We start from the raw sequence: 27,718 nt of genomic DNA, 5'->3' as shown, positions 1-27,718 counted from the left end.
TTAAACCAGTTGGACTTTACTGGTTTACGAATTATATATTAATCTTGCTAGAAACTTTCTTTGGGTACCAGAAAAAGGGGAGACAATTTTACACCGATTGTGAAATTTCAGCAAACAATGTTTTTTCATGTAAGCTCGTAATTATACACAAATATCGCAAACTATCCCTCTTTGCACGTTTAAATATAAAACTTCAGTTTTGTATTCATGCTTTAAACTTCCAAAATTTTTGTTAACTTAAAAACTATGTGATATGAAGCTATGAACATGACAACATGCATGATGACCATGGACCATCAATTATTTGTTTACACTATAAATTTTGACATTTCAAAATGTTAATTGAAAATCATTGATGGAACCAGTAGGACTCGAACCCTCAATCTCACCAAGTCTTCCCCCTTTTCTTTTTTCGGACTGTGTACTATCCATCCAAGCAACTTGCAATTGCAGGTCCACTACTGTACAATCCTGATCCTGAGGTCAATATTATGCCACAACTGTTCTCTTTGTGCTGGATTTTTAATCCTGAGACTCGGAAATATCTGTCTTGTTCCACCTACAAATGTATATATCACGGTCATCCTTTGACCAGCATGTCATCCATCATGACCATATCAAACTGCCAGGCACCTACATTGTACATCAATGAACTCTTGTTTTAGCTGTGGAACCGTAGCTCTTAGGTCCTTACGATTTTTTTTTACTATTTCATTTTGCAGACCATAAAGCTACAGATTTTTCCTATTTCAAAACGTTTCCAGGTTCTGGTCGCACTTATTTCCCCCAAAAAATATAATCAATGCTAAGCTTGTCAATATATAATAGTTTGTTTCTTCAGATATTTTTTTATGATATGACCTACATATTTATGTTTGAATATTAATTTCCTTAACACTATTATCTAATTATTTCCATTTGTATTCATTCTCAGCCTATTTTGTTCGTCCATATTGAATCTCATGGTGACGTCACGAAATGCTTATTAAAATGTATCACAGAACTCAAATTAATTTCAAGTTTTGGTAGGCTCAAAGTTACAGTTCTTGAGTTATATACCTTTTTAACATTATCTTTAAGTAGGATATATGCAGGGGCATCATCTATGTCCGATGGTCCTCATTTTTTTTTCAGTTTCTCCTTATACCCATAATATATACGCAGAAGATGATTTAAAGTTATTTGTTGAAAATGTACTTAACCAAATCATGCAGGAATTAGGTCCAAAAAGGGGCCAAAAACAAGCATTTTTCTACTTTCTAGAAAATAATTTATGTTGAAGTGTATGGATCTCTCTAAAATTGTACCAGAAGGTTCAATACTACAAAGGGAGGGCTGGAATTGCGTTTAGGGATTATTGCTCAAAGGGCACTAGGGGGATTTATTTTCTTCAAATCATTTGAAAAGTTTTAAGAAAAAATCTTCAATAGTATTGCGCAATAGATTTTTAAGATCTTTATCCACATTTATTTTCCAACTGAAACCTATATAATGTAAAAAATTTGATCACAATCCAAATTCAGACAGTATCAAACTTGAATATTGAATTGTGTCCAAATTTGCACCAACTTTTCAAGGTTTGACCTCTGCCTTCGTATCAGGCTGCGCTCAGCAAAGCATTGTATTGTCAATTATCAAAAAATCGTAATAGTAAATAGATTTTTAAATTTTATTGAAGGATTACAAATTATTTAAAGATTATAACAAAAAATATTACCAAAAGAAAAAGTATAAGTATTACAAGTGTACTTATCTTTGACTGAATATAAACTTTTGACTATGAATGATTTTGAAATGAGCTTTGTCTGGTGTTAAAGAAAGAAAATTAGTCAAAGATAATCCTTACAAAACTCAATGTACTTTAATAGACATATTTTATTGTTCTTTACAAATGTAACTATACAAACGAATGAGACACAAGTTTTACAACTCAGTAATGTCTTCTTTGTTTGTATAATTTACGGAACAATAAAATATGTTGAAACAATTAGAGCACATTGTACTTTTATGTTGTGATTGATAAGAAAGACAAAAATAACAAATTCAAAGGTAAAGTAAAGTATTAATTAACTGTTCAAATGTATCAAGATTTTTTTCCAAGGTTTGTTATATTTTTTAGTCCTTTGTAAGTTGTTTCTGCTTCAAAGCCATTAAATCTTAAGTCATTTGCACTGTTGCAGTATACTGCTTGAGTATTCATTAATAAGCAATCTAATGCTGAGTTCAAAAGTAATTCAAATTCGATTCACATTTACTAATTCGAATTAGTTTAATTTGCATTCAAAATGTTTAACATCCTAATGTCAATTCTAATTCGAATTGGAATTCACGTCAAATTCACTTTACTGTCCTAACAACGTTAACTTTTTATTCGGATTAACAGAAAAGTAGTTCTAATGTGAAGTAGTTAATTCAAATTAGCCAATTCCAATCAATTCGAATTAAAAAAAAAAGAGTGTGTGAATGTGATTAGCAAATTCGATTGGCATTCAATTCGAATTCAATTCGTATTAAAGGTACGTGTGTGAATGAGGCAATAATACAGCTTTGAATGAATATAGAAATATGATTGTGTAAAGACATCCCTGTATATAAATACTAAGCGTTACACATGGTTGAACTATGGCTATATTTGTCACTTGGATGGCAGTGGATCATTAACCATTCCATTGAAATGGTCAAATTATAACAGAGATCAATGAGATCAAATTTATAGAAATTATAATCTAAATGTTCGTCAATTGTTTTTACACTGAAATCTTTGCACAGAATGGTTATTACACATGTACTTTTGAAAAGTAATCCTTGTATGATTGGAAAAGATAAATCCTTCTTAAACATGAACTTTGAGTACAAGGAAGCCTTGATAAATTATAAACTTGGAAGTGGCAGAAGTCTAAAACCCAAAGACGACCCTAAGCTCCAACATCAATTGAAGTAGATAAGTGGTCTCTTTGATCCAGTCAATGAATACAGTAGAGATAAAAATTCCACAGTTTAATTTTGCTGTTTACCAAAATTGTGACAAATTCAATGCATGCATATTTAATGTTTATTTTCACATAATAAATTAAGTTAAATTTTCAGTCCCATTTAAAACAAAGTTATGGACATATATTTATGATATACATGATATAAGGTTATTGATATTATTTTTCCATCGATTTCAGGTTTCTCTGGAACATGAGATTCTTCTTCATCCCAGATATTTTGGTCCTAATTTATTGAACATAGTAAAACAGAAACTGTTCACAGAAGTGGAAGGAACATGTACAGGAAAGTATGCATATTTTGTTTGTTTTACAAGCTTTTTATTTAAAGTTCTATTAGATTCTTACTCTTTGAAATACATTGTACATGTATAAAAATAAGAAGATGTGGTATGATTACCAATGAGACAACTCTCCTGAAGACCTTTTATTATGTAGAAGTTGACAACTGTAGGTCAATTAGTCAGTTCGTCAATTACTTTTGGCAAAAAATGTTCATCAGTACATGGCCTTCAACAATGAGAAAAAACTATATGCAGAAAAAGCTACTTTTAAAAATAAACATATTTTACAATACTGCTTCAGTTTTCCAGTTGTTTGGCTCATAAATGTTTGATTTAGATTTTTGAAGCGTTAATTTTCATTTGCAAGCCTCAAGCATCACTAGTATAATTAAATGAGGATCTTTAACATTGAAATTTATCATTAATTTAATCTAATATTTTGAGAAAGGAATGATTTTAAGGGAAAAAGAGTTATTGTAATGTTTTTTATCCGAGTGAAGGAAGGTCTTATGGTATTAAGAAGACTCAAATCTACTTTGGTGGGAAAATTCAAGATATTTATTTCATTAAAATTGGATGTTTCATATCTAATAAATATTGTTTCAAACAGTTTAAATTGAATGACTGTACTATTGTATCCCAGAAATAATTTTGAATCCCCTGTATATATTAAGTAATATTGTAGGTATGGCTTTGTAATAGCAGTTACAACAATAGACAACATAGGAGCAGGGTTAATACAACCCAGTAGAGGATTTGTTGTTTACCCTGTCAAATATAAAGCTATTGTATTCAGACCATTCAAAGGAGAGGTTTTAGATGCTGTAGTTACCCAAGTAAACAAGGTAAGTAAGAAATGCATAAATACAAAGCTTTTTGGATAGTGCTCAAATTCTTCACAGGAAGTCTGTAAACTCTGGCCAGGATTTTAAGATTAATAAAGAAATTATTGATAATTTGCTGTTTAGATGACTGGAAAATAATTGAAAAAATGACCAATCAAAGACTATTCATGATGATAGGTTGTGGTTTTTTAAAATTGTATACAGTAAGGCATGTTGAATTGCAGTTACATTAATTGCTTGATTGTTGTTTATAATACATCCAGTGGGAAATTTTTCATGCATGTTCAAAGATTAAGAATAAATACAATAGATAAGGGGTTGACCGAGGTAATAGGTGAAAAATTTGGAATCCCACTAAATTAGGGTACATTGGATGGTGACAGAAATAAAGAGTAAATAAATGGGAAAATGAAAAATGTTATGAGTATAAGAACGATATAGATAGAAATAAGGTTGATGATATATGTAATAGATTGTCTGCATATGTAAATGATGTAAATAATGTTACTAAATATGATATGAATAACATTGTTACTGATATTTGTGATACTTTAACCGAATCTGCCAAGGCAACATTCGGAACTTCGACATTTAATAAAACTATGTTTAAGTGCTCAAAGAACCAGTTTAGTAAAGACTGGTACAATAAAGATTGTAAAAAAGCGCAACGAGAATTTAGAAAATCTCAGAGGTTATACAAACATTATGGGTCGAACATTTTTAAAGAACGACTTAGACAAAGTGAATTGCATTATAAAAAAGTTATGGATGTTAATATCAAGAATCATAATACTGAAATGAGTAAAAAGATGAAGGGATTGAAAACAAAAAAATCCAAAAGAATTTTGGAAATTGTTCAATAGAGGTAGAAAAAGAGAGAAAAGCAATATTTCACTGCAAAATTTATTTGATTTTTTCAAGGACTTAAACAAAAATAAGTTCGAAAATGAGTTTTTGATAGAAAACGATGTAAATTCTGATACAGTAAATGAAAATTTGAATTGTCCAATAACCCGGGAGGAAATTTTGAAAGCTGAAAAAAAAGTTAAAAATAATAAATCACCGGGTGAAGACCAAGTAATTAATGAATATATTGCTTCTTCTCTTGATTGTACATGTATGGTTGATATTTATGTATATTTATTTAATATTGTATTTGATACGGGAATCTTGCCACAGACTTGGCTTATTGGAAATGTAATACCTATTTTCAAAAACAAGGGGAGTAAATTAGACGCCAAAAATTATAGACCGATTACACTTTTGTCTTGTCTTGGGAAAGTTTTCACGTCAATTCTTAACGACAGACTTGGGGATTTTATTGAAAATTATAACATCTTAAACGAAAACCAAGCAGGTTTCCGGCAAGGTTATTCCACAACAGATCATATTTTTTCATTACATGCTTTATTTGAATTATTGCGGGTGAAAAAGAAGAAATTATTTTGTGTATTTGTCGACTTCGAAAAAGCTTTTGATTTTATCCATAGAAACTCATTATTTTTTAAACTGATATTAAACCATGTGAACGGAAAATTTCTAAGAATTATTAAAAATATGTATGATGATGTCAAATCTAAAATTGTTCATAATTCAGAAGTTTCTGATATTTTTGCTTGTGAAACAGGAGTTAGACAAGGGGAAAACCTTTCTCCTTTGCTTTTCTCCCTGTATCTAAATGATTTACAAGAATTTTTAGAAAACTCTAATATTGAAGGAATTCAGTCTGTAACAAAAGATATTGAAAATGAACTTTTTGTATATTTTAAATTTTTTCTGTTATTGTATGCTGATGATACAATACTACTTTCTGAATCTAGCCATGATTTACAATGTATGTTGGACAAATTTTCACAGTATTGCAAACAATGGAAATTGAAAATTAATATAAATAAAACGAAAATTACGATATTCTCAAAAGGTAGAATACCTAGAAACTTATTATTTAATATAGATGGAAATGAAATTGAGATAGTCAGTAGTTATAAATATCTTGGTATTGTATTTTCTAGAAGTGGCTCTTTTCTTTCCACCAGAAAATATCTTCGTGACCAGGCGATTAAAGCAATGTATGCTGTGATAAAAAAATCCAGATTAAATAACTTGTTGATCGATATGTTTGATAAGGCTATTGTTCCTATACTTACTTATGGGTGTGAGATATGGGGATTCGAAAATTTAGATATTCTTGAGAGAGTTCATTTGCGTTTTTGCAAACATATATTGAGGTTAAAAAATTCGACCCCCAATTTTATGGTCTATGGGGAATTGGGAAGATGTCCCATTTCTGTTACCGTCAAGTCACGTATGATTAATTTCTGGTGTCGTTTACAAGAAGGAAAAGAGAGCAAAATATCATGTTTATTATATAAGCTGTTATATGTAAATTTAAATAACTATGGTTATGATAGTAAATGGATATTATATATAAAGAAAATTTTTGATGACTGTGGAATGTCAAATATATGGCAAAGTCACAACTTATTTGAGAAACGTTGGGTTGTATTGAGTGTTCAGCAAAGATTAAGAGATCAGTTCATTCAAGAATGGTCAACAGAAATGAACACTTCGCCCAAGGGGCTGTGTTATAGATTGTACAAAAATGTTTTTAAATTTGAACACTATTTATCAGTTCTACCATTTAATTTATTAATAACCTTATGTAAATTTAGATGTGGGAATAACCATTGGCCATTGAGACGGGAAGGTGGCGCAACATACCAAGATCTGAAAGATTGTGTCACCTTTGTGGCTCAGCTGACATTGGTAATGAATACCATTATATCATGTCTTGTAATTATTTCAAAGATGAAAGATGCAAATACTTACCTCATTATTGTATTAAAAATATAAATGTTATCAAATTCAAACAAGTATGTTCAACCCAAAATATTGTTGAACTTGAGAAACTTTGTAGATTTATTAAATCTATTTCTGTGAAAGTCTATCCTCCTGGTTAATACAACTATACAATTAAATGAGAGTCAACATCTTCCTAGGTTTATAGCTTTAATAATAAGGATGACTGATACCTGAAATGAATACACAGTATATTAGTAAATGATTAGTTATCTCCTCCCCGGGGGACAAGTTTTTTGTATACGAAAAAAAAAACTTAAACCAAGTCAAGTCTATTAGAAAATAGATCTTCAGGAATGTTCTGTTCAAGTCATCCGGAATCGAACAAGATTAAACGTATGGTGTCCTTTCACAATTTTAAACATATGGTGTCCTTTCACAATTTTAAATGTATGGTGTCCTTTCACAATTTTAAACGTATGGTGTCCTTTCACAATTTGAAACATATAGTGTCCTTTCACAATTTTAAATGTATGGTGTCCTTTCACAATTTTAAACGCAAAGTCTCTAGATTCACTTATAAATGTCTTTGCATATCTCATTAATCAGTTCCTGATTCATCAATGTTATGTTCTGTTGTTTTGCGGCGGCTCGGTCTTCGTGGTGTCAATAGTTCCTTTTCTCCAGCTTTATTATGTGGCTGAAGACGGGATAGAGCACGTGGTACTCTAGACATTGAAGGTACATCTGGTTCAGGGGTCTGGTGGAATGACTGGTCCAAATCTATTTGTGAAGGCTGTTGAATTGTCTGAGTCTGTGTACCCTGTTTTTGAGTGGGGACTATAATTGATGTCTCATTCAATGCAGCTGGTTGACTTAAGATTCTTGTTGGTGATAAAGACACTGGAATCTTGGGTACTTGTGGCTGTGTCGTCTTGGGTGTAGATGGAGAGCTCAAGATCACTTCTGGATGTTGAACTGCAGTAGGTGCCATCAAAGTACCATGTGTTTGGTTGGTTTGAAAAGGAGTGAACTTTCGAAGGTGTTGGCGGTTGCGGATAGTTACTCGGCCTGTGCCATCTACGCGTATAACATACTGGTGGTATTGGCGTACTTCAACAACTGTTCCTGTACGTTCCCATCTTCTGGGATTGTTGCCTACCAAGTTCTGTATGTATACATGATCTCCAACCTGTAGTGTTGGCAGGTGATGAGTGTGTTCATTCCACCGTTCATGTTCCCTTGAATGACATTTGGCAAGAGCCATCTCTCGGTGAGACATTAACTCAGTCCATGTTTCATGTGGAGAATATCTACCCATCAGTATGGGAATGGCATCACGAATGGGTCGTCCAAACAGAATCAATGCTGGTGATGCTTTTGTCTCTGGGTCAATAGAATTTCTGTACATTAGTAAGGCTCTCTGGAATTTGTCAACATCCAGAGATCCAACGGCAGTAATGTTGTCCACCAGCATGCGTTTTACTGTTTTTACCGCTATCTCAGCCCTGCAGTTAGCGTGTGGGTTTGCAACTGATGAAAGTCTATGACGAACTCCCCAGGCCTTTAAAAACTCTTGAGTCTTCCCTGCTGTGAACTGTGGACCTCCATCAGACGTCAACTCTTCTGGGATTCCAAATGTCACGAACGTCTCACGAAGTCTCTTGACAAGTCCTTCGGCACCTGATTCAGACTTGTATACCATTGGCCAGTTTGAATACCTGTCAACAATAACTACATAGTCATTACTGTTATATGTGAAGTAGTCACTGCAAATCATCTGGAATGGATAATCTGGAGGTGTAATATCAGATGGTGGCTGCATAGAGTTTGACTTAGCCATCTGATGGCAGTGAACACATTGGTCCCTCACCTGGGCAATATCTACTGTGATCTCAGGCCAATATACAGAGTCCATGGCCCTCGCATGCATAGCGCTGACTCCTTGGTGGGCTGCATGTAAAGCATTGAGTACTGGTTTGCGAAGAGCTGGAGGTATAACAATTCGTTGGCCCATAAGAACTACACCATCCACGGTGCATAAACTGGATGCAAAGCGATGGTAAGGACGCAAGTCTGTTGGTAGCTCCTTGTGGTCTTCTGGGAACCCTGCTTCCAGCTGCCTGATTAGATTTACAAATGTAGGGTCTGATGCAGTGGCCTCACGAACCATGTTCCAAGTAACAACTGTGATAACAGCATTCAAGGCACAAGTGGCAGCAGCGACTGTGGAGGCGTCATTAGCTGTATCATTATCCTCTGTATGTAGACATAGACTGGTAAGTGTATCTGAATGATAATGAGCAGTCATGTTAACTAGGGAATCAAGTTCAGGTGCTTCACCAGGTAAGTTCAGACGATCTGGTGGTCCAACAGGATACCGTGACGCTGCATCTGGCCCAAGGTTCTTTCTGCCTGGTACATGAAGAATTGTAAATCTGTACCCTAAAGTTTTCTCTTTGAGGTTGAGAAGTCGCCTGTTGTCGATGTCTGTGAGTGATCGATCGTTCAGAATCTGTAGTAGTGGCTTGTGGTCAGTTGCAACAAGAAGGTCTTTGCAACCAAGAACATAGTAGCGTGTTTGGTGAAGTGCATACACAACAGCCAAGGCCTCACCTTCAATAGGAGCATATCTACTTTCTGCTGGATGTGTGAATCTGCTGCCAACTAGACATAGTTTCCAACCGTCATTACAGCAGGTAGGGGTTTTACTTGAGCACTGACAGTACTTCTGCATCAAAAAGAATCCAATTCCGTCAACAGACCAGTCGGTAGCTAGGCATGTCATACGAGCAGGGTCAAAAAGAAGAACACCTTCCTTCATCTCCTGGATAATGATCTCTTTTGACTTGTGAAATACTTCGTCTAATTCATTTGTCCAGCAGAATGTGGTGGATGGTTTCAATAGAGCACGAAAAGGTTTCATTTGTCTTGCCATTGCAAATGCATATGCTCCTTGGTTTATGAGCCCAAACCAAGCTCTTGCACCAGTAATGTCAGTTGGTGTTGGGAAGTTGCTAATTGCATCTAGGAACTTAGTACTTGGTCGTATGTTTGTTGGGGTGATTGTAAGTCCTGCAAAATTGACAGTGTCTTGAGCAAATTGAAACTTCTTTGGGTTTAATGTAATGCCGTTACCAGCACACAGGTCGAACCATTCACATGCCTGAAAAAATGCTGCTTCAATGGAGTTCGCCCACATACATGTGTCATCCACACATTTTACCTTGTCGTTGAAGTTTGATATTATAGCATCAAATCGTTGATTGTAAGCGTCACCGCTGGCCATAAATCCCTGTGGAGCAACCTTGTACCTGTAGCGCCCCCATGGTGTGATGAATGTTGTGAAATGGTGATCTTCTTCACGAATAGGCACTGAGTGGTACCCATTCCAAGCGTCTGTCACTGTTTTTTTCATACCTTGAGGGACACGGTCAGCTAGATGAAAAGGACTTGGGACATGATGTGTTTGCCGAACAGAATGTCGATTTTGTGGTTGTAGGTCTACTGTCCGCCTTGGAGTGCCATCCGCCTTGCTGGTTACAACCATTCTTGAGCACCAAGTTGTAGGTGTGTTTTGACTTACTTGTTCCAGTACACCAATGCGAACATCCCTCTCAAGATCAGCATAAACTTTATCCTGCCAATGGATAGGAACAAGTGCTGGTTTGTGGACAGCTACGGGTGTGGCATTAGGATCAACATGGAGTTGAAGAGGCTCACAATTCATAAGTGGTAGAGGTTGATGTTCACATACATTAAATGTTGTAGCACCATAGTAATCAAGAAGCCACTCTTTTAGTGACTCTACATGTTCCTCTGTGGCCTTCAGACCGGGTGGTAAAGATGTGGGAATAGGTGGTGGTGAAGGTCGACGTCTAGGACAAGAGCAGGTTACATCTTCAGAGCTTTCCATAGATGCAGCAATGTTTGGAGATGTGACTGTTGATACATTAGGAAAGTTGGTGTGAATAATGCCCAGAGATATGAGTGCTTCTCTGCAAATGAAAGCTCTTTCCATGGTATCAGAGACATAACACAATAAACGTGTTGACATGGCACTGCTAGTAGTGTCTTTTGTAGTAACACTTACTGCGACTGCTCCAATTACACCGAGGTCTTCCTTTATAGCTCCACGCATCACAAGTTTTACTGGAAGGAGATCCTTTTCTGTTATGCCAAGACTGTTTGCAGATTGTAAAGGTATGATTGAACTCTGGCATCCTGTATCAGCCACCATGGACATAGTGATTGTCTTAAGCTGAGAAGTGTCTTGAATGGGATGTCCAAACGATGAATGGTCCTCAGGTAGGGGTGTCATGTTCACCAGGAGCATTGGGTGGGGTTTTGAGGGTCTAGCCACCCAGTGTCCATCAAATATGTGATGCTCAAGACGTGATACTTGGTTCGTCTGTTCAGATGTAGTGCACAGCTGCTCATAGATATAACCAACTTGTTCTTGTTCTTGATCTTTGGTTGATTTCCCTTGATTGGACACGTTCCTGTGGCCCTTACCTTGAGTGCAGATTCTAGAAGATGCATCACGGTGGCCCCATACGCCACAGGTAGTGCACTTGCTGCAAGATTTGGTGTAATGACCTTTGACTGTACATTTAGAACATGTGAATGTCCAAGCTTCACAGAATCTAGACCTGGCCTTGCGATCATTCCTCTGTCCATGAGCAGGACCACCACAAGCCCAACATTTGGCTCCAGCTGCTTGCCGTCGCTTCTGAGTATTACATGTGGCACTCATAGCACTAGCTGAATCTCCTACTGCACTCCTTGTGACTTTACCCTGCTCTTTCTGAGCAATAAATGACACAGTCTCTTCTAATGTTCTATCTGTCTTGGAGTCACCTAGCAGGTCAGACATAATTTCTGGGTCTGCAATACCTCTTACTAAATTGTCTTTTATTATCTCATCACTATAGTCAAATATATGGTTGCAACCTAATTCTTTACACGTTGCTTTATACTGGCACAGTGATGCTTGGCCTCTGAGACTGGCCAAAAAAGTTCTGATATTTGAACCAGGTGATTTAGTCATCCTGTTCAATTTTATGCGTTGGACTAGTGTGCTTTCTTCTTTGACAGCCAGCCTTTTGATTGCCTTTAAAAGATCTGTCTCTAGCATACTAGCAACATCACCTTGAAGGTCACGCATAATATCTGTACGCAGATTAGTGTCACAGCAGTAGAAAAGGGCTGTAGGCAAGACATTGTCTGTGATCACCATCCCTGTTTTATACATCTTCCACTGTCTGGTGAATGCAGACCATTGATCTGGATCTCATCCTGTGGCTATAGACGGTGGGTCTAATTTTAACTTGTGCGTTGACGGTTGAGTCAGAGGTGGGTGGACGGTTCTGTCATGAATCTGTAGAGCAGTGGTTAGAGCAGCAGCAAATGCTTCATCCAGGTCCTGAGATTTCCAATTACAGCCGTCAATAGTGCACTGTAGAACTGGCATTGTAAATTCACTGTGGTTAAGCTGTTAGTTGAGTATCAGTCATTAATGAGAGTCAACATCTTCCTAGGTTTATAGCTTTAATAATAAGGATGACTGATACCTGAAATGAATACACAGTATATTAGTAAATGATTAGTTAACAATGTATGTTTATTTATCATTTGTGTAAATATTTATCATATTAATTTTGTATTTCACACATGCTATATCTTATATATGTTATATATATAATTGTAATATCTTCTCTGTAACTATGTATTTGGTTTATGAGAATAAAGATCATTCCTTCATTCAGAAATTTAGCCTTGCAAACAGGTCGCCTACAAGTATTGTATTCTGACCTGATCAAAGAATCTCACAAAGTGCATTGGATATTATCAAAGGGCCCTGGATGTCAAGATTTTAACTTAATGTTGTTAGTATGCTAATACACGTCAAACCATGTAGGATTAGTTCTGCTGTGGTCCAGGATTGAAGAATCCAGGTTGTTAGAATTTGAAATGAACAGTATTTCTATAATGTAATACATAGAGAATAATACATGGCAAAATCCGTATCATATGTTGTATCATCCCGAGACATCAATATCAGCCCGAGGGCCTTTAGGTCCGAGGGATGATATTGGTCGAGGGTAATACGGCATGTGATACGGATTTTGCCATGTATTATACGCTTTATCATATATTTCAACAGAAGAGTTTTATATTATATGAACTGTTTTCTGATCCATAGCACTGGGTTACCTTCAGTTCTGCTTTTGTCTTGTTTCAAAGCTTTAAAATAACTGCTCAATTATTTATACGAAGCACCTAGGTTACCTTACAATCTGTTGTTTTGAATATATTTTGATTTATTATTGTATAATTTTGAGTGTTTTGTATTTTTTATAGTTGCATTTAGTGTGCCAAAAAAATTGTTGTAAAAACTTGATGTTCGTGACGTCACATACAATATGAAAACTTGATGTTCCTGACGTTACATACCAAACAATGACGTCATTAAGAAAAATGACCTATTTTTAGAAAAAAAATTCTTAAGCAAAAAAAAACCCCAAAAACTGACTTTAGTTTAAAAAAAAAAAAAAAAAGCATGCGATACGGGGTATGCGATACAGGGTAGGTGATACAGACTTGAAAAAAGAACCTTTATTAGATATACAAAATAGCTGTATTTTGTACTAAATATATGATAAATGTATATATATCCTTTTGGCTTTAAATTTATAAATTTAAGAATTCAGACATATGTGATCATGGTGATAGTATTTAAAAAAAGTTATTATTGGCATGAAGCAGACTTTTGCCTTGTGTTATTTAATATTCATTGTGCTGTAAAATTAAGAACATAAAACAAGAATTTATTATTGTAATTATTTGACAAGGAACAGTGATACGAGATTTATAACTGTTATGCAATTCAAATCTTCTGCATGGTGTAGTAGAATACTACTGCAGAAAATTAAGAATGAGTTCTTTATAGTTATTGCTATGTGCACCCTGTAAAATTACTTTGTGCATCCTGTAAAATTTAATAAAATTTTGCACTGTTAAAATCTTTATTTACAGTACCGTTTGCTAATCCCTAAGTTATGAAGATTGATAATGTTTGCCAAAAAAGAAAAAAAACATACATTTAAAATCCATTAAACTATACTTGCAGATATTTATTTAGTCATACATGTGTAAATGATAAGCTGCAAGATTTAAAATTGTTTCAGGTTGGTTTGTTCACAGAAATTGGACCACTGTCATGCTTTATCTCTAGACATGTAAGTTTCTAAATAGTATTTACATAAATTGATTGATTGTTGTTTAAAGCCACTTTCTGCATTATTGTGCTATTTCATGGATTTCACTTTCAATTGATGGAGGAAGCCAGAGTGCTTGGAGAGAGCCACTGACCTTCGGTAGGAGAACTGACAATCCTTAGACTTGAGCACCCCTGCAATGTGCAGGAGTTGAACTTACAACCTCATTGTTGACAGATTATAGCCAGTGATATGAAATAATCAAAAATGTAGTGCACCCTTTAAAATAACCTGCTATGCGGGTTATTTAGTGTGCACCACATTTTCTATGTTATTTTTTAATAGACAGAAAAAATATTTCAGTCATTGCTTAAATAAAATTTCATATTCTTAAAACAAAAATCCAGTAAAAGAATTGAGAATAGAAACAGGGAATGTTTCAAAGAGACAAAAACCCTGACCATAGAGCAGAATAGGTGAAATTGAAAACATCAAATGTAAAACTCTGCAATAGTTTTCCAACAAATCAGGATAATTTCTTTCCACCAAAAAAATGTATTGGTTGAAGAGTATTCATATCATAAACTGCAGGTAGTATTGATGTTTAAGAGACATTAATTACAAAACTGACTGACCAAATACTGTTTCTTTTATCAGCTGATCAAATTCATTCAAATAATTATAAATGCTATTTAAAAAATGTTAACTAAATTTGATCAGCTGGAACAGAATGATTAGAATAGTGTTATCCTAGTCTGACCTCTTTTCCACACTAGTTATTTTAATTTCTACAGCTGTCACTCATTTCAAATAAGATCTATATCAATCTAAATAGAACTGATCAGTTGCAAATAAATTTGTTTATATAACGAGGAAATAGTTTGCTTTGAAAATGTCTTGATGGAAGAAAAATGACAAGAAACAGTTTGTTTGGATATTATCCATTGCTTGAAACCAATATGTATAATTATTTTTATTTATGAAAAATATTTCTGTTCTAATAAATATTATATATAAAAATGAAATTATATTGATAACAATTGTATTTTTCAGTCAATTCCTGCAGACATGGAGTTTGATCCCAACTCTAACCCTCCCTGTTATAAGACCAAAGATGAGGTTAGTAGATCAATTACAATATCTCAGAGCTAATCTTACTTGCATTTGAATTTGTAAAGATGTGCCTAAAAAGACACAAATGACATGAATTACTATTTGCATACTCTGGATTTGTTATTATTATACTTGATAATTTTTGTTAATTTTATTATAAGCAATCCAAAATTTTAAATCAATGAAGCAGAATTTTCTATAGGATTATTTGCTGACTTTGGTGAAACCACTAAATTGAATATCCATGAAAAATGAAAAAAAATCTTCAATCCAAGAAAATTGGTATCAAAGGAAATAAATCAATCGACAGTAAACTAAAATAATAGCAAATATTTGTCATCCTGATCACTGTATCACAAAACATAAGTTGAACGGAAATGATTACAAAAAAACCCCTAACTAAACATGGTTTAAAGGCAGATATTGGTAGATGTTACAATATTTCCAAGTAGAAGGAACTATTTTTCAATGTTTTATCTTGTGAAAATTCACCAAATTTATATGGTTGAGAAAAAATTTAAAGCAGAAAATCCATATTGAAATACATTGTGTTGACATGATTGATCAATAAGTCTTTAAAAAAATATTTTCTTTTTCAACAATTTTTTTTACAGCACAGCAATGTTTTCATCACATGTTATAAATTATATAAAAAATGGTCTATGTTACCTTTGTTGTTACTTAAGTGCTTTCTTTATAGATAGGCTGTCTATCTTCACTTTGTGTTTATGAAAGGGAATGTTCACACAGACATCTGACTTGAATATATTGACAAAAACGATTTCATATATATATATGTCTGTTTTTTGTCTCGCTTTGACTAGGTTGAAAAAGCCAAATTTAGCGATGCTATTTCAGGCACTTTCAACTTGGGCATGAACAATGTATAAGTTTATGATTATGTCAGCTAAAGAGGAACCTAGTGGTAGGTTAATGATATTTGGTATGCAGTTGTATCAAGAAATATCATTTCCATTGAGATTATTTGACCATGCAGTGTCTGTCATGTTCTATTGACTTTACAACTTTTGCTTAGTTTATATGTATGAGTTTATGATATGATCAGATTACGGGGAAACATTTGTGGTAGGTCACTGATATTTTATATACAAATGTATTAGCATTGAACATTTCAGTTTCATGAGGAGTATTTGGACCCACCCCCTCAGTAATGGTCTATTGACTTTGAAAGTATTGCATTGTTCACATGTTAAAATTGTGAATATATCAGTTTAAGATGAACCACTTATTTTAAGTCAATGATATTTGGTATGCAGATTTATTGGCATTTACAAGTCTCATATGTGTCAACAATTTATTGTTTAATTTGGTTGCTTTGTCATTGACAAATACCACACATATCCTTTACTTTATAGAAATAAACTGACTTTTTATTGCAGGATGTTGTTATACAGCAAGATGATGAAATCAGAGTGAAGATAGTAGGAACAAGAGTGGATGCTAAAGATATTGTAAGTTATTAACATTTCTATATGTCCTTAAAAGTTCAGGCTTTGTTCATAAACGTTGTCAGTAAAGTCTTAAGAGAAATGGTTTTATAAAACAGACTGTGGTTGTAGATAATGTCAGTAAGCCCTGAAAAGACTGGTTTTGATCATATACAGGGTTCTCACTAAGGTGAGTCCATGTTTCCTGGACTAGTGAAAGTCTTTCTGAACTCACCATTTTCAAAACTGGTGAGTCCAAAGATGCATCAAGTGATCTATAGTTGTTAATTTCTGTGTCATTTGGTCTCTTGTGGAGAGTTGTCTCATTGGCAATCATACCACATCTTCTTTTTTATATTAGCATGGCCTTATGAGTCAGGCTTTGGTTGTAAACTTTACCAATATGGCTTAATAAGCAACAGGCTTTGATTGAAACCATTGTCAGGTTGGCATAAGAATGTGTGTCAGTATGGCCTTAAGAGAAAGGCTTAGATTATAAATATTGTCAGCATAAGCTTCATGTACAGATGTGTATTGTAAATTTTGCCTTAAGAGACACTTTTATAACTTACATTATCAGTATAGTCTCCTTCTATAACATTGTCAGTATAACTTTAAGAGAAGAGAATTGATCATGTTATCTAACAGTGTGCATCCCCACCTACGATAGTAGAGGGGCATTATGTTTTCTGGTCTGTGCCTCCGTTCGTTCGTCCGTTCGTTCGTCCCACTTCAGGTTAAAGTTTTTGGTTAAGGTAGTTTTTGATGAAGTTTAAGTCCAATCCACTTGAAACTTAGTACACATGTTCCCAATGATATGATCTTTCTAATTTTAATTCCAAATTATAGTTTTGACCCCAATTTCATGGTCAACTGAACATAGAAAATGAAAGTGCGAAGTTCAGGTTAAAGTTTTTGGTCAAGGTAGTTTTTGAGGAAGTTAAAGTCACATCTACTTGAAACTTAGTACACATGTTCCCTATGATATTATCTTTCTAATTTAAATGCCAAATGAAAGTTTGACCCTAATTTCATGGTCCACTGAACATGGAAAATTATAGTGCGAGTGGGGCATCCATGTACTATGGACACATTCTTGTTTATGTTATTTCGAATAGACAGAAAAAATATTACAGTCATTTCTAATATTTGATTCTAGATTCCATTTTAAACTGTAGAAAACCATGAAAAAAATGTTGATGACATCACGGTCACATGACTAAATTATGTCTATGGGCTGATAACAAAATAACATCAGCCAATCAGAAGACATGTTACATCAAAAATTAAATTACTTTTAATTGCATTAGTATACCCTTTGACTGGTTAGTTTCTCTGTGTTAAATTTTGCCTGACACTGTTGGTTACTTTAAAAATAAATAGATGTTATTTGATTGCAAATGAGACAAAAGATCAAATGACATAGAAATAAACAACTATAGGTCACCATACTGTCTTTAACAATGAGCAAAGCCCATATCGCACAGTCAGCTATTAAAGGCCCTGAAATGACAAATGTAAAAGAATTTCAGATTTTTAGTTTTGTTCTTTGAAATAAACAGCAAATATTTTATACAGATATTTTCTTTTGTATATAACAATATTTCCCATACTCTTTTGACACAACTACCGGTAAGACTATTCTGTTAAGTATTTTGGTGAATTAAACAGATTAGAACTGGAATATTATTGACATATTTGTTGACAATTATGATTAAAGGTCATAAAGACAGATATAAAACTAAAATTTTAGGTATAGCTTAAAAGTTTTATGACATATATATTTTTGCATAGCAGATGTATCTCCTTACTTTCACTTATTGGAAAATTAATATTCAATTCTATTTGAATGAAATAAAATTTTGGAATGTCAATATCATTTTCTAGTACATTTAAGGAATGACTGTAAATTTTTATAACATATAACTGCACACTGAATAACGTGCGTAGCAGGTTATTTTAAAGTGTGTATCACATTTTTTTATGTTATTTCAAATAGACAGATAAAATATTACAGTTGTTTCTTATAATTTAATTCTAAATTTCCATTTGAATGAAAAACATGTAAAAACGTCGATGACGTCACGGTCACATGACTAAATTATGTCTATGGGCTGATAGACTAAACAAAGTTAGCCAATCAGAAGACACGTTACAGTTACATCCCAAATTAAATTATTGTAGTATGAATTAAAACTAATTTTAGAGCAAATTTATTTTTTCCTTGGTATTTACCAAAGACAATAAAAATTTTACATTCTTTTGACCTTTTTTAACTCAATAAATTTGACACTGAAAAAATAATAATTCATTTGGGTATATTATGACATTATTTGTATTCTTTTGATATCGAATTATGTGAATTTCAATACCAATTAAAACAAAACTGAGCAATTTAAGAAAATAAATCAATCCCCACAGATTTACTGTCACTTATAAAAAAATCATATTGTCTTAATTAAGACGGGTTACATCAAAAATTAAATTACTTTTAATTGCATTAGTATACCCTTTGACTGGTTAGTTTCTCTGTGTTCAATTTTGCCTGACACTGTTGGTTACTTTAAAAATAAATAGATGTTATTTGATTGCAAATGAGACAAAAGATTAATTGACATAGAAATAAACAACTATAGGTCACCATACTGTCTTTAACAATGAGCAGAGCCCATATCGCACAGTCAGCTATTAAAGGCCCTGAAATGACAAATGTAAAAGAATTTCAGATTTTTAGTTTTGTTCTTTGAAATAAACAGCAAATATTTTATACAGATATTTTCTTTTGAATATAACAATATTTCCCGTACTCTTTTGACACAACTACTGGTAAGACTATTCTGTTAAGTATTTTGGTGAATTAAACAGATAAGAACTGGAATATTATTGACATATTTGTCTACAATTATGATTAAAGGTCATAAAGACAGAGATAAAACTTAAATTTTAGGTAAAGCTTAAAAGTTTTATGACATATATATTTTTGCATAGCAGATGTATCTCCTTACTTTCACTTATTGGAAAATTAATATTCAATTCTATTTGAATGAAATAAAATTTTGTAATGTCAATAACATTTTCTAGTACAATTAAGGAATGACTGTCATTTTTTTCTGTCTATGAAGAAATAACATAAAAAATGTGGTGCACCCTAAATAACGTATGTATGTTATTTCAAATAGACAGATAAAATATTACAGTTATTTCTTATAATTTAATTCTAAATTTCCATTTGAATGATAAACATGTAAAAACGTCATTGATGCCACGGTCACATGACTAAATTATGTCTATTGGCTGATAGACTAAACAACGTCAGCCAATCAGAAGACGTGTTACAGTTACATTCAAAATTAAATTATTGTTGTATGAATTAAAACTAATTTTAGAGCAAATTTATTTTTTCCTTCTGTATTTGCCAAAGACAATAAAAATTTTACATTCTTTTGACCTTTTTTAACTCAATAAATTTGACACTGAAAAAATAATAATTCATTTGGGTATATTATGACATTATTTGTATTCTTTTGATATCGAAGTACCGGTATGTGGATTTCAATACCAATTAAAACAAAACTGAGCAATTTAAGAAAATAAATCAATCCCCACAGATTTACTGTCACTTATAAAAAAATCATATTGTCTTAATTAAGACATATATCTATAACTGTATTTCCCTGATGGTCCTTAAAAGCTTTCAAGAAAATCATTAATCAGGGTCAAGAAGGGATGAATTGTTTGAATTCATTACATAAAATTCCTGCACATGCTGGAAAACCCCCCAAATAAAGGAGCAATGTCTTCAACTCAAATTGTGAGAGGTGTCTAACTGAGAGCAAAAAATCACAAGTCATTGCAAATTTTATTGACCTAGTATAAGTGTATGACCCAAAGAATGTTTTATGTATTATGGAAAGCTGGAATAAGAATTGGCTCAAGAACATATTTGGTTCAACTTGACACTTAATACACATGTACCTTATGATATAATCTTTCTAACTTTAATGCCAAATAACAGATTTCCCCCCATTTTCACGGTCCACTGAAAATAGAAAATGATTGCAAGTTTCAGGCTAAAGTTTATGGTCAAGGTAGTTTTTGAGGAAGGTGAAGTCCAAAGAACTTGAAACTTAGTACACATGTTCCCTATGATATGATCTTTGTTATTTTAATGCCAAATTAGAGATTTTCCCCCCATTTTGAGTGTCCATTGAACATAGAAAATGATAGTGTTGATGGGGCATCTATGTACTAAGGACACATTCTTGTTGAATGATAATTAGAGTATTTCATTATGAATTTTAAAACATGTATAGTGGTGAAAAAATATGAATTTAACTTCCATGTTTTCACTCAATAAATGTACAATTAAGGGAGTGACTTTTGTTCACCAATGGGTCTTCATCTTGGCAAGAAAATCCTGCACTTAGAGGAAGGTTTCATCTGGTTACTGAACAAAAGTGTTTACTAGTTCAGCTAAAAGAATATCATAATAAAAAAGGAAAAATATTTTAAAAGATTGTCGGTTGTGTAAAGTTTGCTTCAATTTGAAGTCTTACTTAACATGAACGAAATTACAAATTCATCATTAAACAACTAAAGAAATTAATTTTTATTTAAGAATATTAGGCAGGATTCTCAACACTTTAAGTGGCAGAAGAAATTAATGATTTATAAAATCATTCCAGAACCACCTCTTTTATGTCATGGTGTATGTGCAGGAGAAGATTTTCTAACACTATATTGTCTAGACAACATCCCAACATGCTAAGAAATGATAAGATTCTTGGATAGCATGATAAATCCAAATAATTCTACATTTTTCCTGAAAGAAAACTAATAACAATAGATTCAGACATGATTACGATGTGAAGAAAATTTTAGAAACTTTAAGATGACAATTTAGTTCATTGAATGACCATTTATGTGAAGTAAGTTGGACACATTTTCAAAGTCTTAGTGATTTTGTCTCAGATTTTATCAGATTAGTTTTTGTGAAATGAGAATGTGGGCACAAAATAAATTACACAAGTTCTCAAGTCACGAAATATGCATTACTGGTTCCCAAGGGATAAATCTCTGACTGCATTATGGGTATATTTTTTCTTGAGTATCAGCTGTTGGTGTTGGTAACTTTGTTTATTTAAATGTCTTGTTTGTTTAAAGTACATATTTATTTGATTTCATTGTTTTACATTAAAAAGACATGACTTGTCACTTAATGTCAGTTTGAGTTTTTCACTTGAAAATTGTTTTACTAGATTTATTTCACTTGACTGGGCGGAGTTTAAGAAGTGTGCTCAATTAAGACCAGTCCATCTATAGGAGTTTTGGGATAAGCTCATCAATGAAGTGTCCAGTTATTCCTCCCATATCATACATTCAGTTCTTTTGTATATGTGTTTGGTGACACTATTAGTGATTAGAATTCAATAATAATTATAAAGGCAATCATCCTCATCACACACATCTTCAAATAGACTGTTCTTATGCAAATTAAAACATGAGGTCCGCCCGATCATTTGAAATAACATTGGTAATATCTCATATAAAATTAATTTGGTTGAATGTTTTTTTGTCCCTTGCAACGCATTGAGGGGACATAAAAATAGCTGAAGTCCATCTGATTTGTCTTGTTACTGCTCTCACTTGTACAATTCTTGCCAGATTACTAGTATTATGAAACTTATATATTATATGTTTATATCAGCAATGTTTTGAACAAGTTAGAAAATCAGTGCTGATCAATAAATATTTAAATAGTTATGTTCTTTGGAAACATTAGTTATATTGAAAATTGCATTGTTTGCTCTCTCATACATGTGTACAATCTTCACTTGCCAGAATTTCAAGAAACTTTAATCATAAAGTTCGGAAATCAGTGCTGGTCAGAAATATTTAAAAGAGTTATGCTTCTTGAAAATATTTATTATATAGAAAATTGTCTTATTAAAGCTCTAGTATGTACAATTCTTGCTACTTATTGCACTTGTGCATGTTGGACCTTGGATCAATAAAACATGTGCAATGCAAGGGAAATTAGAACTCTGTTCTTTTATCAGAATTATTTATAAAAATTGTGTAAATGTTTTGTAAATAAATTTGAACCCGTTCTATATGTACAAAACAACTACTGTTAGGTTGGAAGTGGCCAACAAGGGTTTATAAGTAAAGTTAACCCTGCTGATAACTAGATGTCTATTTAATACTGTTGAAATGCTTCTTGAATTGATATGATATTAAGCAAGCATATGAAAATCAGATTCTAAATATTATGATTGTGCTTTATCAGAAAATATCTCTAAAAAGTAGATGTAAAACAAGTACATATTTGTAATTCACATATCTGTATAAAAACTTGTAAAATACATTGAAATGATTGTATCTACATTTAAGGTGATTTATGTCTCATAGAGAAATCAAGGGAAAACATGTTGTATATTTGTGAAAATTGATATAATGTCAATATTACATAATAGCTTTCATAAAGAATGAGTCTTTTTTGTAGCGCATTTTTCCTGACATCAATCTTATTTTATGTATTTGTTTCGTTTCAGTTTGCCATTGGGACATTAATGGACGATTACTTAGGTATGTTGATACATTTACTTGTCTCTCAGAATTGAGAAATTATGGTATTTTAGGCAGATGCACATGAACTATACAATGAATAACTGTGAAAATCTTTAATGAACTACTAAGTCAGATATACCATACATACTAGTTATTCTTATCAATTGCAATTGCTGAGTATAGATTTTGATGGCATTTAAAAAGAAGTTGACAATATTTTTTTAATAGTTCAGAAACTTTGATAAAAAAAAATGTGCTCAAACATGTGTAACTAATTTTTTTTATTGCCAATTTATTATCTCCTCTTGTCTTCCATTCTAATCACTGGGACTATTAAAATGAATCTGGGTCATATAAATGTGTTGAATGCCTGATATTTATGTAGTACTATATGAAAGCTAACTATAATTGTATCATAGCATTAACATAAAAGATAGTTATAAATCACAAGTTGACATTACTATAAATGTCACACATCAGGCACAAGCAAATAAAGATAGAAAATTTACTCAGAAGTGTTCTAAATAGTTCTTAAGAATTGACCTAGAGGTGTTCCTAATGGCTTTGGAACAAAAAAATACATCATTAAAGCTTTCAGATTGTCAGAACTGTGTTTATATCTCCTTTGAGAGCTATAAAACTTTCTGTTTTATATGTAATGATTAGAAGATTTTACTTGACTGCAGCCTTGCCTTTGAGCAAACTTTAAAATGGTGCAATCATAGGGAAATGGATATTGGTTCAGTGCAGAAACCTAAAAGCTATTGTTTGAAATTTAACTGAACTTTTATTTTGAAATGCTGTTAAATAAATTTTTAATTACTTTTTCATCGAAACATGTGAAATAGTCATTATCTATGAGATAGAAAAAAAAATCATAACCTTATAATTTTTTGTTCAATCTATATAACTGAAAGAAATAGTGAAATAATAATTTGTTTTCAGAAGCCAGTTTTGTCAAATTTGTCAAAATAAGCTAAGAAACATTGCTGATGAATAAGTTCCCTTCTGTCTTGCATGTGAATAATTCAACTGCATTAAATTAGTATTCATGTGACCTCCAATCATCAGATGGGTAACCAATAAATTAGGTGTTTTCAGCTATTATAAGGAAAAGAATCAATTTTGAAAGTGAAACAAGGGTAAACCATTTGGTTGGCAGATTCTTTTCACAAAAGCAATGATTAGCATATTTTTTATCAACCATAATATGAAATCAAACAGACCTAGAAAATCCAATTGCAAGTGTTCGCATTCTATTTATATCATATCTGGTAAAATTATTGTCTGCAGTCTTCGGAGGTCACCTGAATAGTTGATAAAACATCTAGACTACAATACTTACAAAATACATTTACATACTGTAAGTCCATGCATCATAAATTGTTAATTTTAGACATTTATAATGGGGATGTAAATTTTAGTATGTTTTATCAAATATCAGAATTTGTGTCAAATCCATGAACACGAATTTGGTAGAATTTTATACTACAGTTGTCCTGATGAAGCATACAATCCTGCAAGTGTACAGTTAATAATAAATCACATTGCAAGTAAATCTCTAAGAGCATACAAAACTGCAAGTTTCAATTTAAAACATATTGTATAAGAGTAAGTTTTGTCCATTTGAAGTATATTATACATTAACTGTCCATATGAAGCATATTATACTTAAGTGTACATGGACAACATACTATCCTGCAAGTGTTCAGTTAGATCACATTGCAAATGTCTGTGTCCAAGCATATTATACTGGAAATGTCAATTTGAAAGCAAATTATACTTGAAGTGTCCATTTGATAGTGTTCATCAAGTGAATTATTTCAAAGACATTTAATTATATAAGAATTACTTAACTTTATCCTGATAGACACAGCACAGAATAATCACTATCTGGTAAAAAAAGTTTTAATATATTTTTTTGAACAATGCCAATTGTAATGGTGGTAAAGTCAATCACTTAAGGAAACGTTAAATTGTCACGCTTGATCATAAATCAATGTTAGACAGAAAAGTTAAAGATGCAATTTCAAACTAATCGTTAAATCAAAGTTAAGAAAACGTATCTTCTTTATTGGTGAATGTTGCTTTAATTATTGATAATAGTCTGCACTTTATTTCAGATCTTTTCTATTTTAAATAGATTTTCACTTGAAATGGAAGTTACTGTACTTTTATGGTATTAGACAAAAGATAACATGAAAAAGAATACCATATAGAGTGTGGTTTTATTTGTTGATGTTAGAATTGACTTTCTAGTTATTAATCAACTGACATTGTGAAGACCTTTGTCTGGCCAGATTAATTGTTCTGATATCTAAGTCAAGCCAGATTGCCAATATTTATTGAATGATTTACCATCATGGTTAATGATTCATTACACTTTACTAAGTACCAAATCTTAATTTTGTCTCCCCACTATCTCTACGGCCATAAGAAACCTTATTTTAATAGTATATATTTTATTTTCATAAATAAGTGTATGAGTAGATATTAGTTTGGTATTATAAGTGTTGTCATTTAGGGCCATTAGTGGTAATTGGATGATATCAATGGTACCATCTTGCAGGTAATGCAGGATAAACTAACATATAAAATTTAAAAAAATGCATCAAACTTCTGTCTGGTGAAATACTTAACAAATGTTTATACAGGTCAGAAGACTCCCAAATAGAACAGGTCTCATTGCTCTATTCTGGTGTTGAGTGAAGGATGGACTAGTGTTTTTTTCATCATTTGCATGGTTAGAAAAGATATTTTGAAGCTTGCAAGACATTTTTTCTAATTTTGATTGTTTCTAAAAAGCATTTTTTTTATTTCAGGTCTGTGTAGTTGAGAATGTTTTTTATGTTCAGATGTGTGTTCCGAATAGGCAGCTACCACTGTTGACAGAGGGAGGAATCCTGAGATCTATTCATGTGTATAATGTATATAATGTTAACATTACTGAAGAACAATTTTGTACAGCCATTATTACTGTTTTAAAAAACTATAGTAATACGCCTCGTCCAGTCAGGACAAAAATAAAGCTTTTAAAACAGTCTTATTCACTTTATATTGCTATGTGTCTATCTTAAAATTTTGTGTGAATTTATGATATAATTCCTGCTTTGGTAGTAACTTTCCCAGTATATGCATTATATTTGTCTAAAAAACAATTTTTATTCACTATTTTTGGTCATAAAGGTGTGTACATACTAATACGATGTTAGCTGACATTACATTTAACTCTGAGTTTTGAACAATTGAACAATTTCTGGTTTGACTTTTGAGCATTCAAAAATAAGCTACAACAAAATGTAGGCCAAGTTTGATTGTGATATTAAACATGACAATTTGAAAATTTATAAAAGCCATTTAGAATTTGGAAAACCCATCAAGTTTTAATACTAGATAATAGCTTGAATGTGGTCATGGGTGTCTTCAACCTATGCCAACATTTGATAAAAATATATTCAACATATGCCTACAAACAGAATACAATAGGTGTTGTTATAACACTTATTAATTAATAAAAGGTAAAATACAGTCAGTGTATTTAAGCATTAAATATTACTCTTAAGAAATTAACAAACAAAAATAAAGTATTTGCAAAATTCTGTTGTAGTAAAAATGGAATTATAAACACATTCTAAAAAAGACATAAATTGTAAATTAGAACCCATGATTCTAGCAAAATTGAGTTGAAATAAATATTAAATTATTATAAAAAATAAAATAAGACTAAATTTCTAACTTCTGGATACTATTTTATTATCATAAACAAGCTTCTATCCATTCCAAGTTTGGTATACATCCAGGATAGTATAAGAAAGGTATTTTTTTTTTTTTAACTTTATCAATAGAGTATGTATTGTACCCTGGCAGAAAAACTAAGTCCTTTTATGAGTAAAATACGGGGAAAAAATGGATTTTTTGTTTAACAACATTTACTTCTGGATACTACATGTATCTAATAATCATAAACAAAATTCTGTCCAAGTTTGGTACAAATCCAGGATAGTTTAAAAAGTTATTCGGTTTTTTTTTAAACTTTAACCACAGAGCAAATGTAATGTTTCCTGGCAGAAAAACTAAGTCTTTTTATAAGAAAATATGGGAAAAATGGATGTTTTGTTTTACAAATTTTACTTCTGGATACTATCTTATGTTCATAAACAAGCCTCTGTCCAAGTTTCAGTGGAAATCCAGAATAATTAAAGAAAGTGAATATCAAAATTTCAAAAACTTTAACCAGAGTGAATATCTGTGGAAGCCGTCACCGCCGACAGAATGTAGGATCGCTCTGTCTTGTTTTTTTTTTTTTTTTTACTAAAGTCGTTACTTTGTGACAAACTTTAAAAGATGTTCAAATTAAGGACCACTTTGTGAAACTGTCCCCAGGGACTCTAGGATAACAACATGACACCAGTTGCTTGTGCAGATGCAGCATCAATTCATATCTTAAAG

At 32.4% G+C, this 27,718-nt stretch overlaps 1 protein-coding gene across 1 annotated transcript; it reads left to right on the top strand.

Annotated features, from left to right (window-relative positions):
• Positions 1-30: 30 nt before the first annotated feature.
• LOC134711678 (DNA-directed RNA polymerase II subunit RPB7) lies at positions 31-26,310 on the top strand. The gene is made up of 8 exons (XM_063572441.1): positions 31-129; positions 3,171-3,280; positions 3,960-4,119; positions 14,109-14,159; positions 15,192-15,257; positions 16,652-16,723; positions 23,254-23,287; positions 26,092-26,310. The coding sequence occupies exons 1-8, from the start codon at positions 118-120 to the stop codon at positions 26,103-26,105; spliced, it is 519 nt and encodes a 172-aa protein (XP_063428511.1). The 5' UTR covers positions 31-117; the 3' UTR covers positions 26,106-26,310.
• Positions 26,311-27,718: the final 1,408 nt, after the last annotated feature.

The sequence above is a fragment of the Mytilus trossulus genome, chromosome 3 (assembly GCF_036588685.1).
Source record: "Mytilus trossulus isolate FHL-02 chromosome 3, PNRI_Mtr1.1.1.hap1, whole genome shotgun sequence".
Classification (NCBI taxonomy): Eukaryota; Metazoa; Mollusca; class Bivalvia; order Mytilida; family Mytilidae; genus Mytilus; species Mytilus trossulus.
This window is presented reverse-complemented; position numbering and strand designations above follow the sequence as displayed.

Coding starts and splice junctions, on each gene's coding strand:
- LOC134711678 (XM_063572441.1), top strand. Junction 3,281..3,959: donor GAAGGAACATGTACAGGAAA/GTATGCATATTT, acceptor GTAATATTGTAG/GTATGGCTTTGTAATAGCAG. Junction 16,724..23,253: donor GAGTGGATGCTAAAGATATT/GTAAGTTATTAA, acceptor GTTTCGTTTCAG/TTTGCCATTGGGACATTAAT.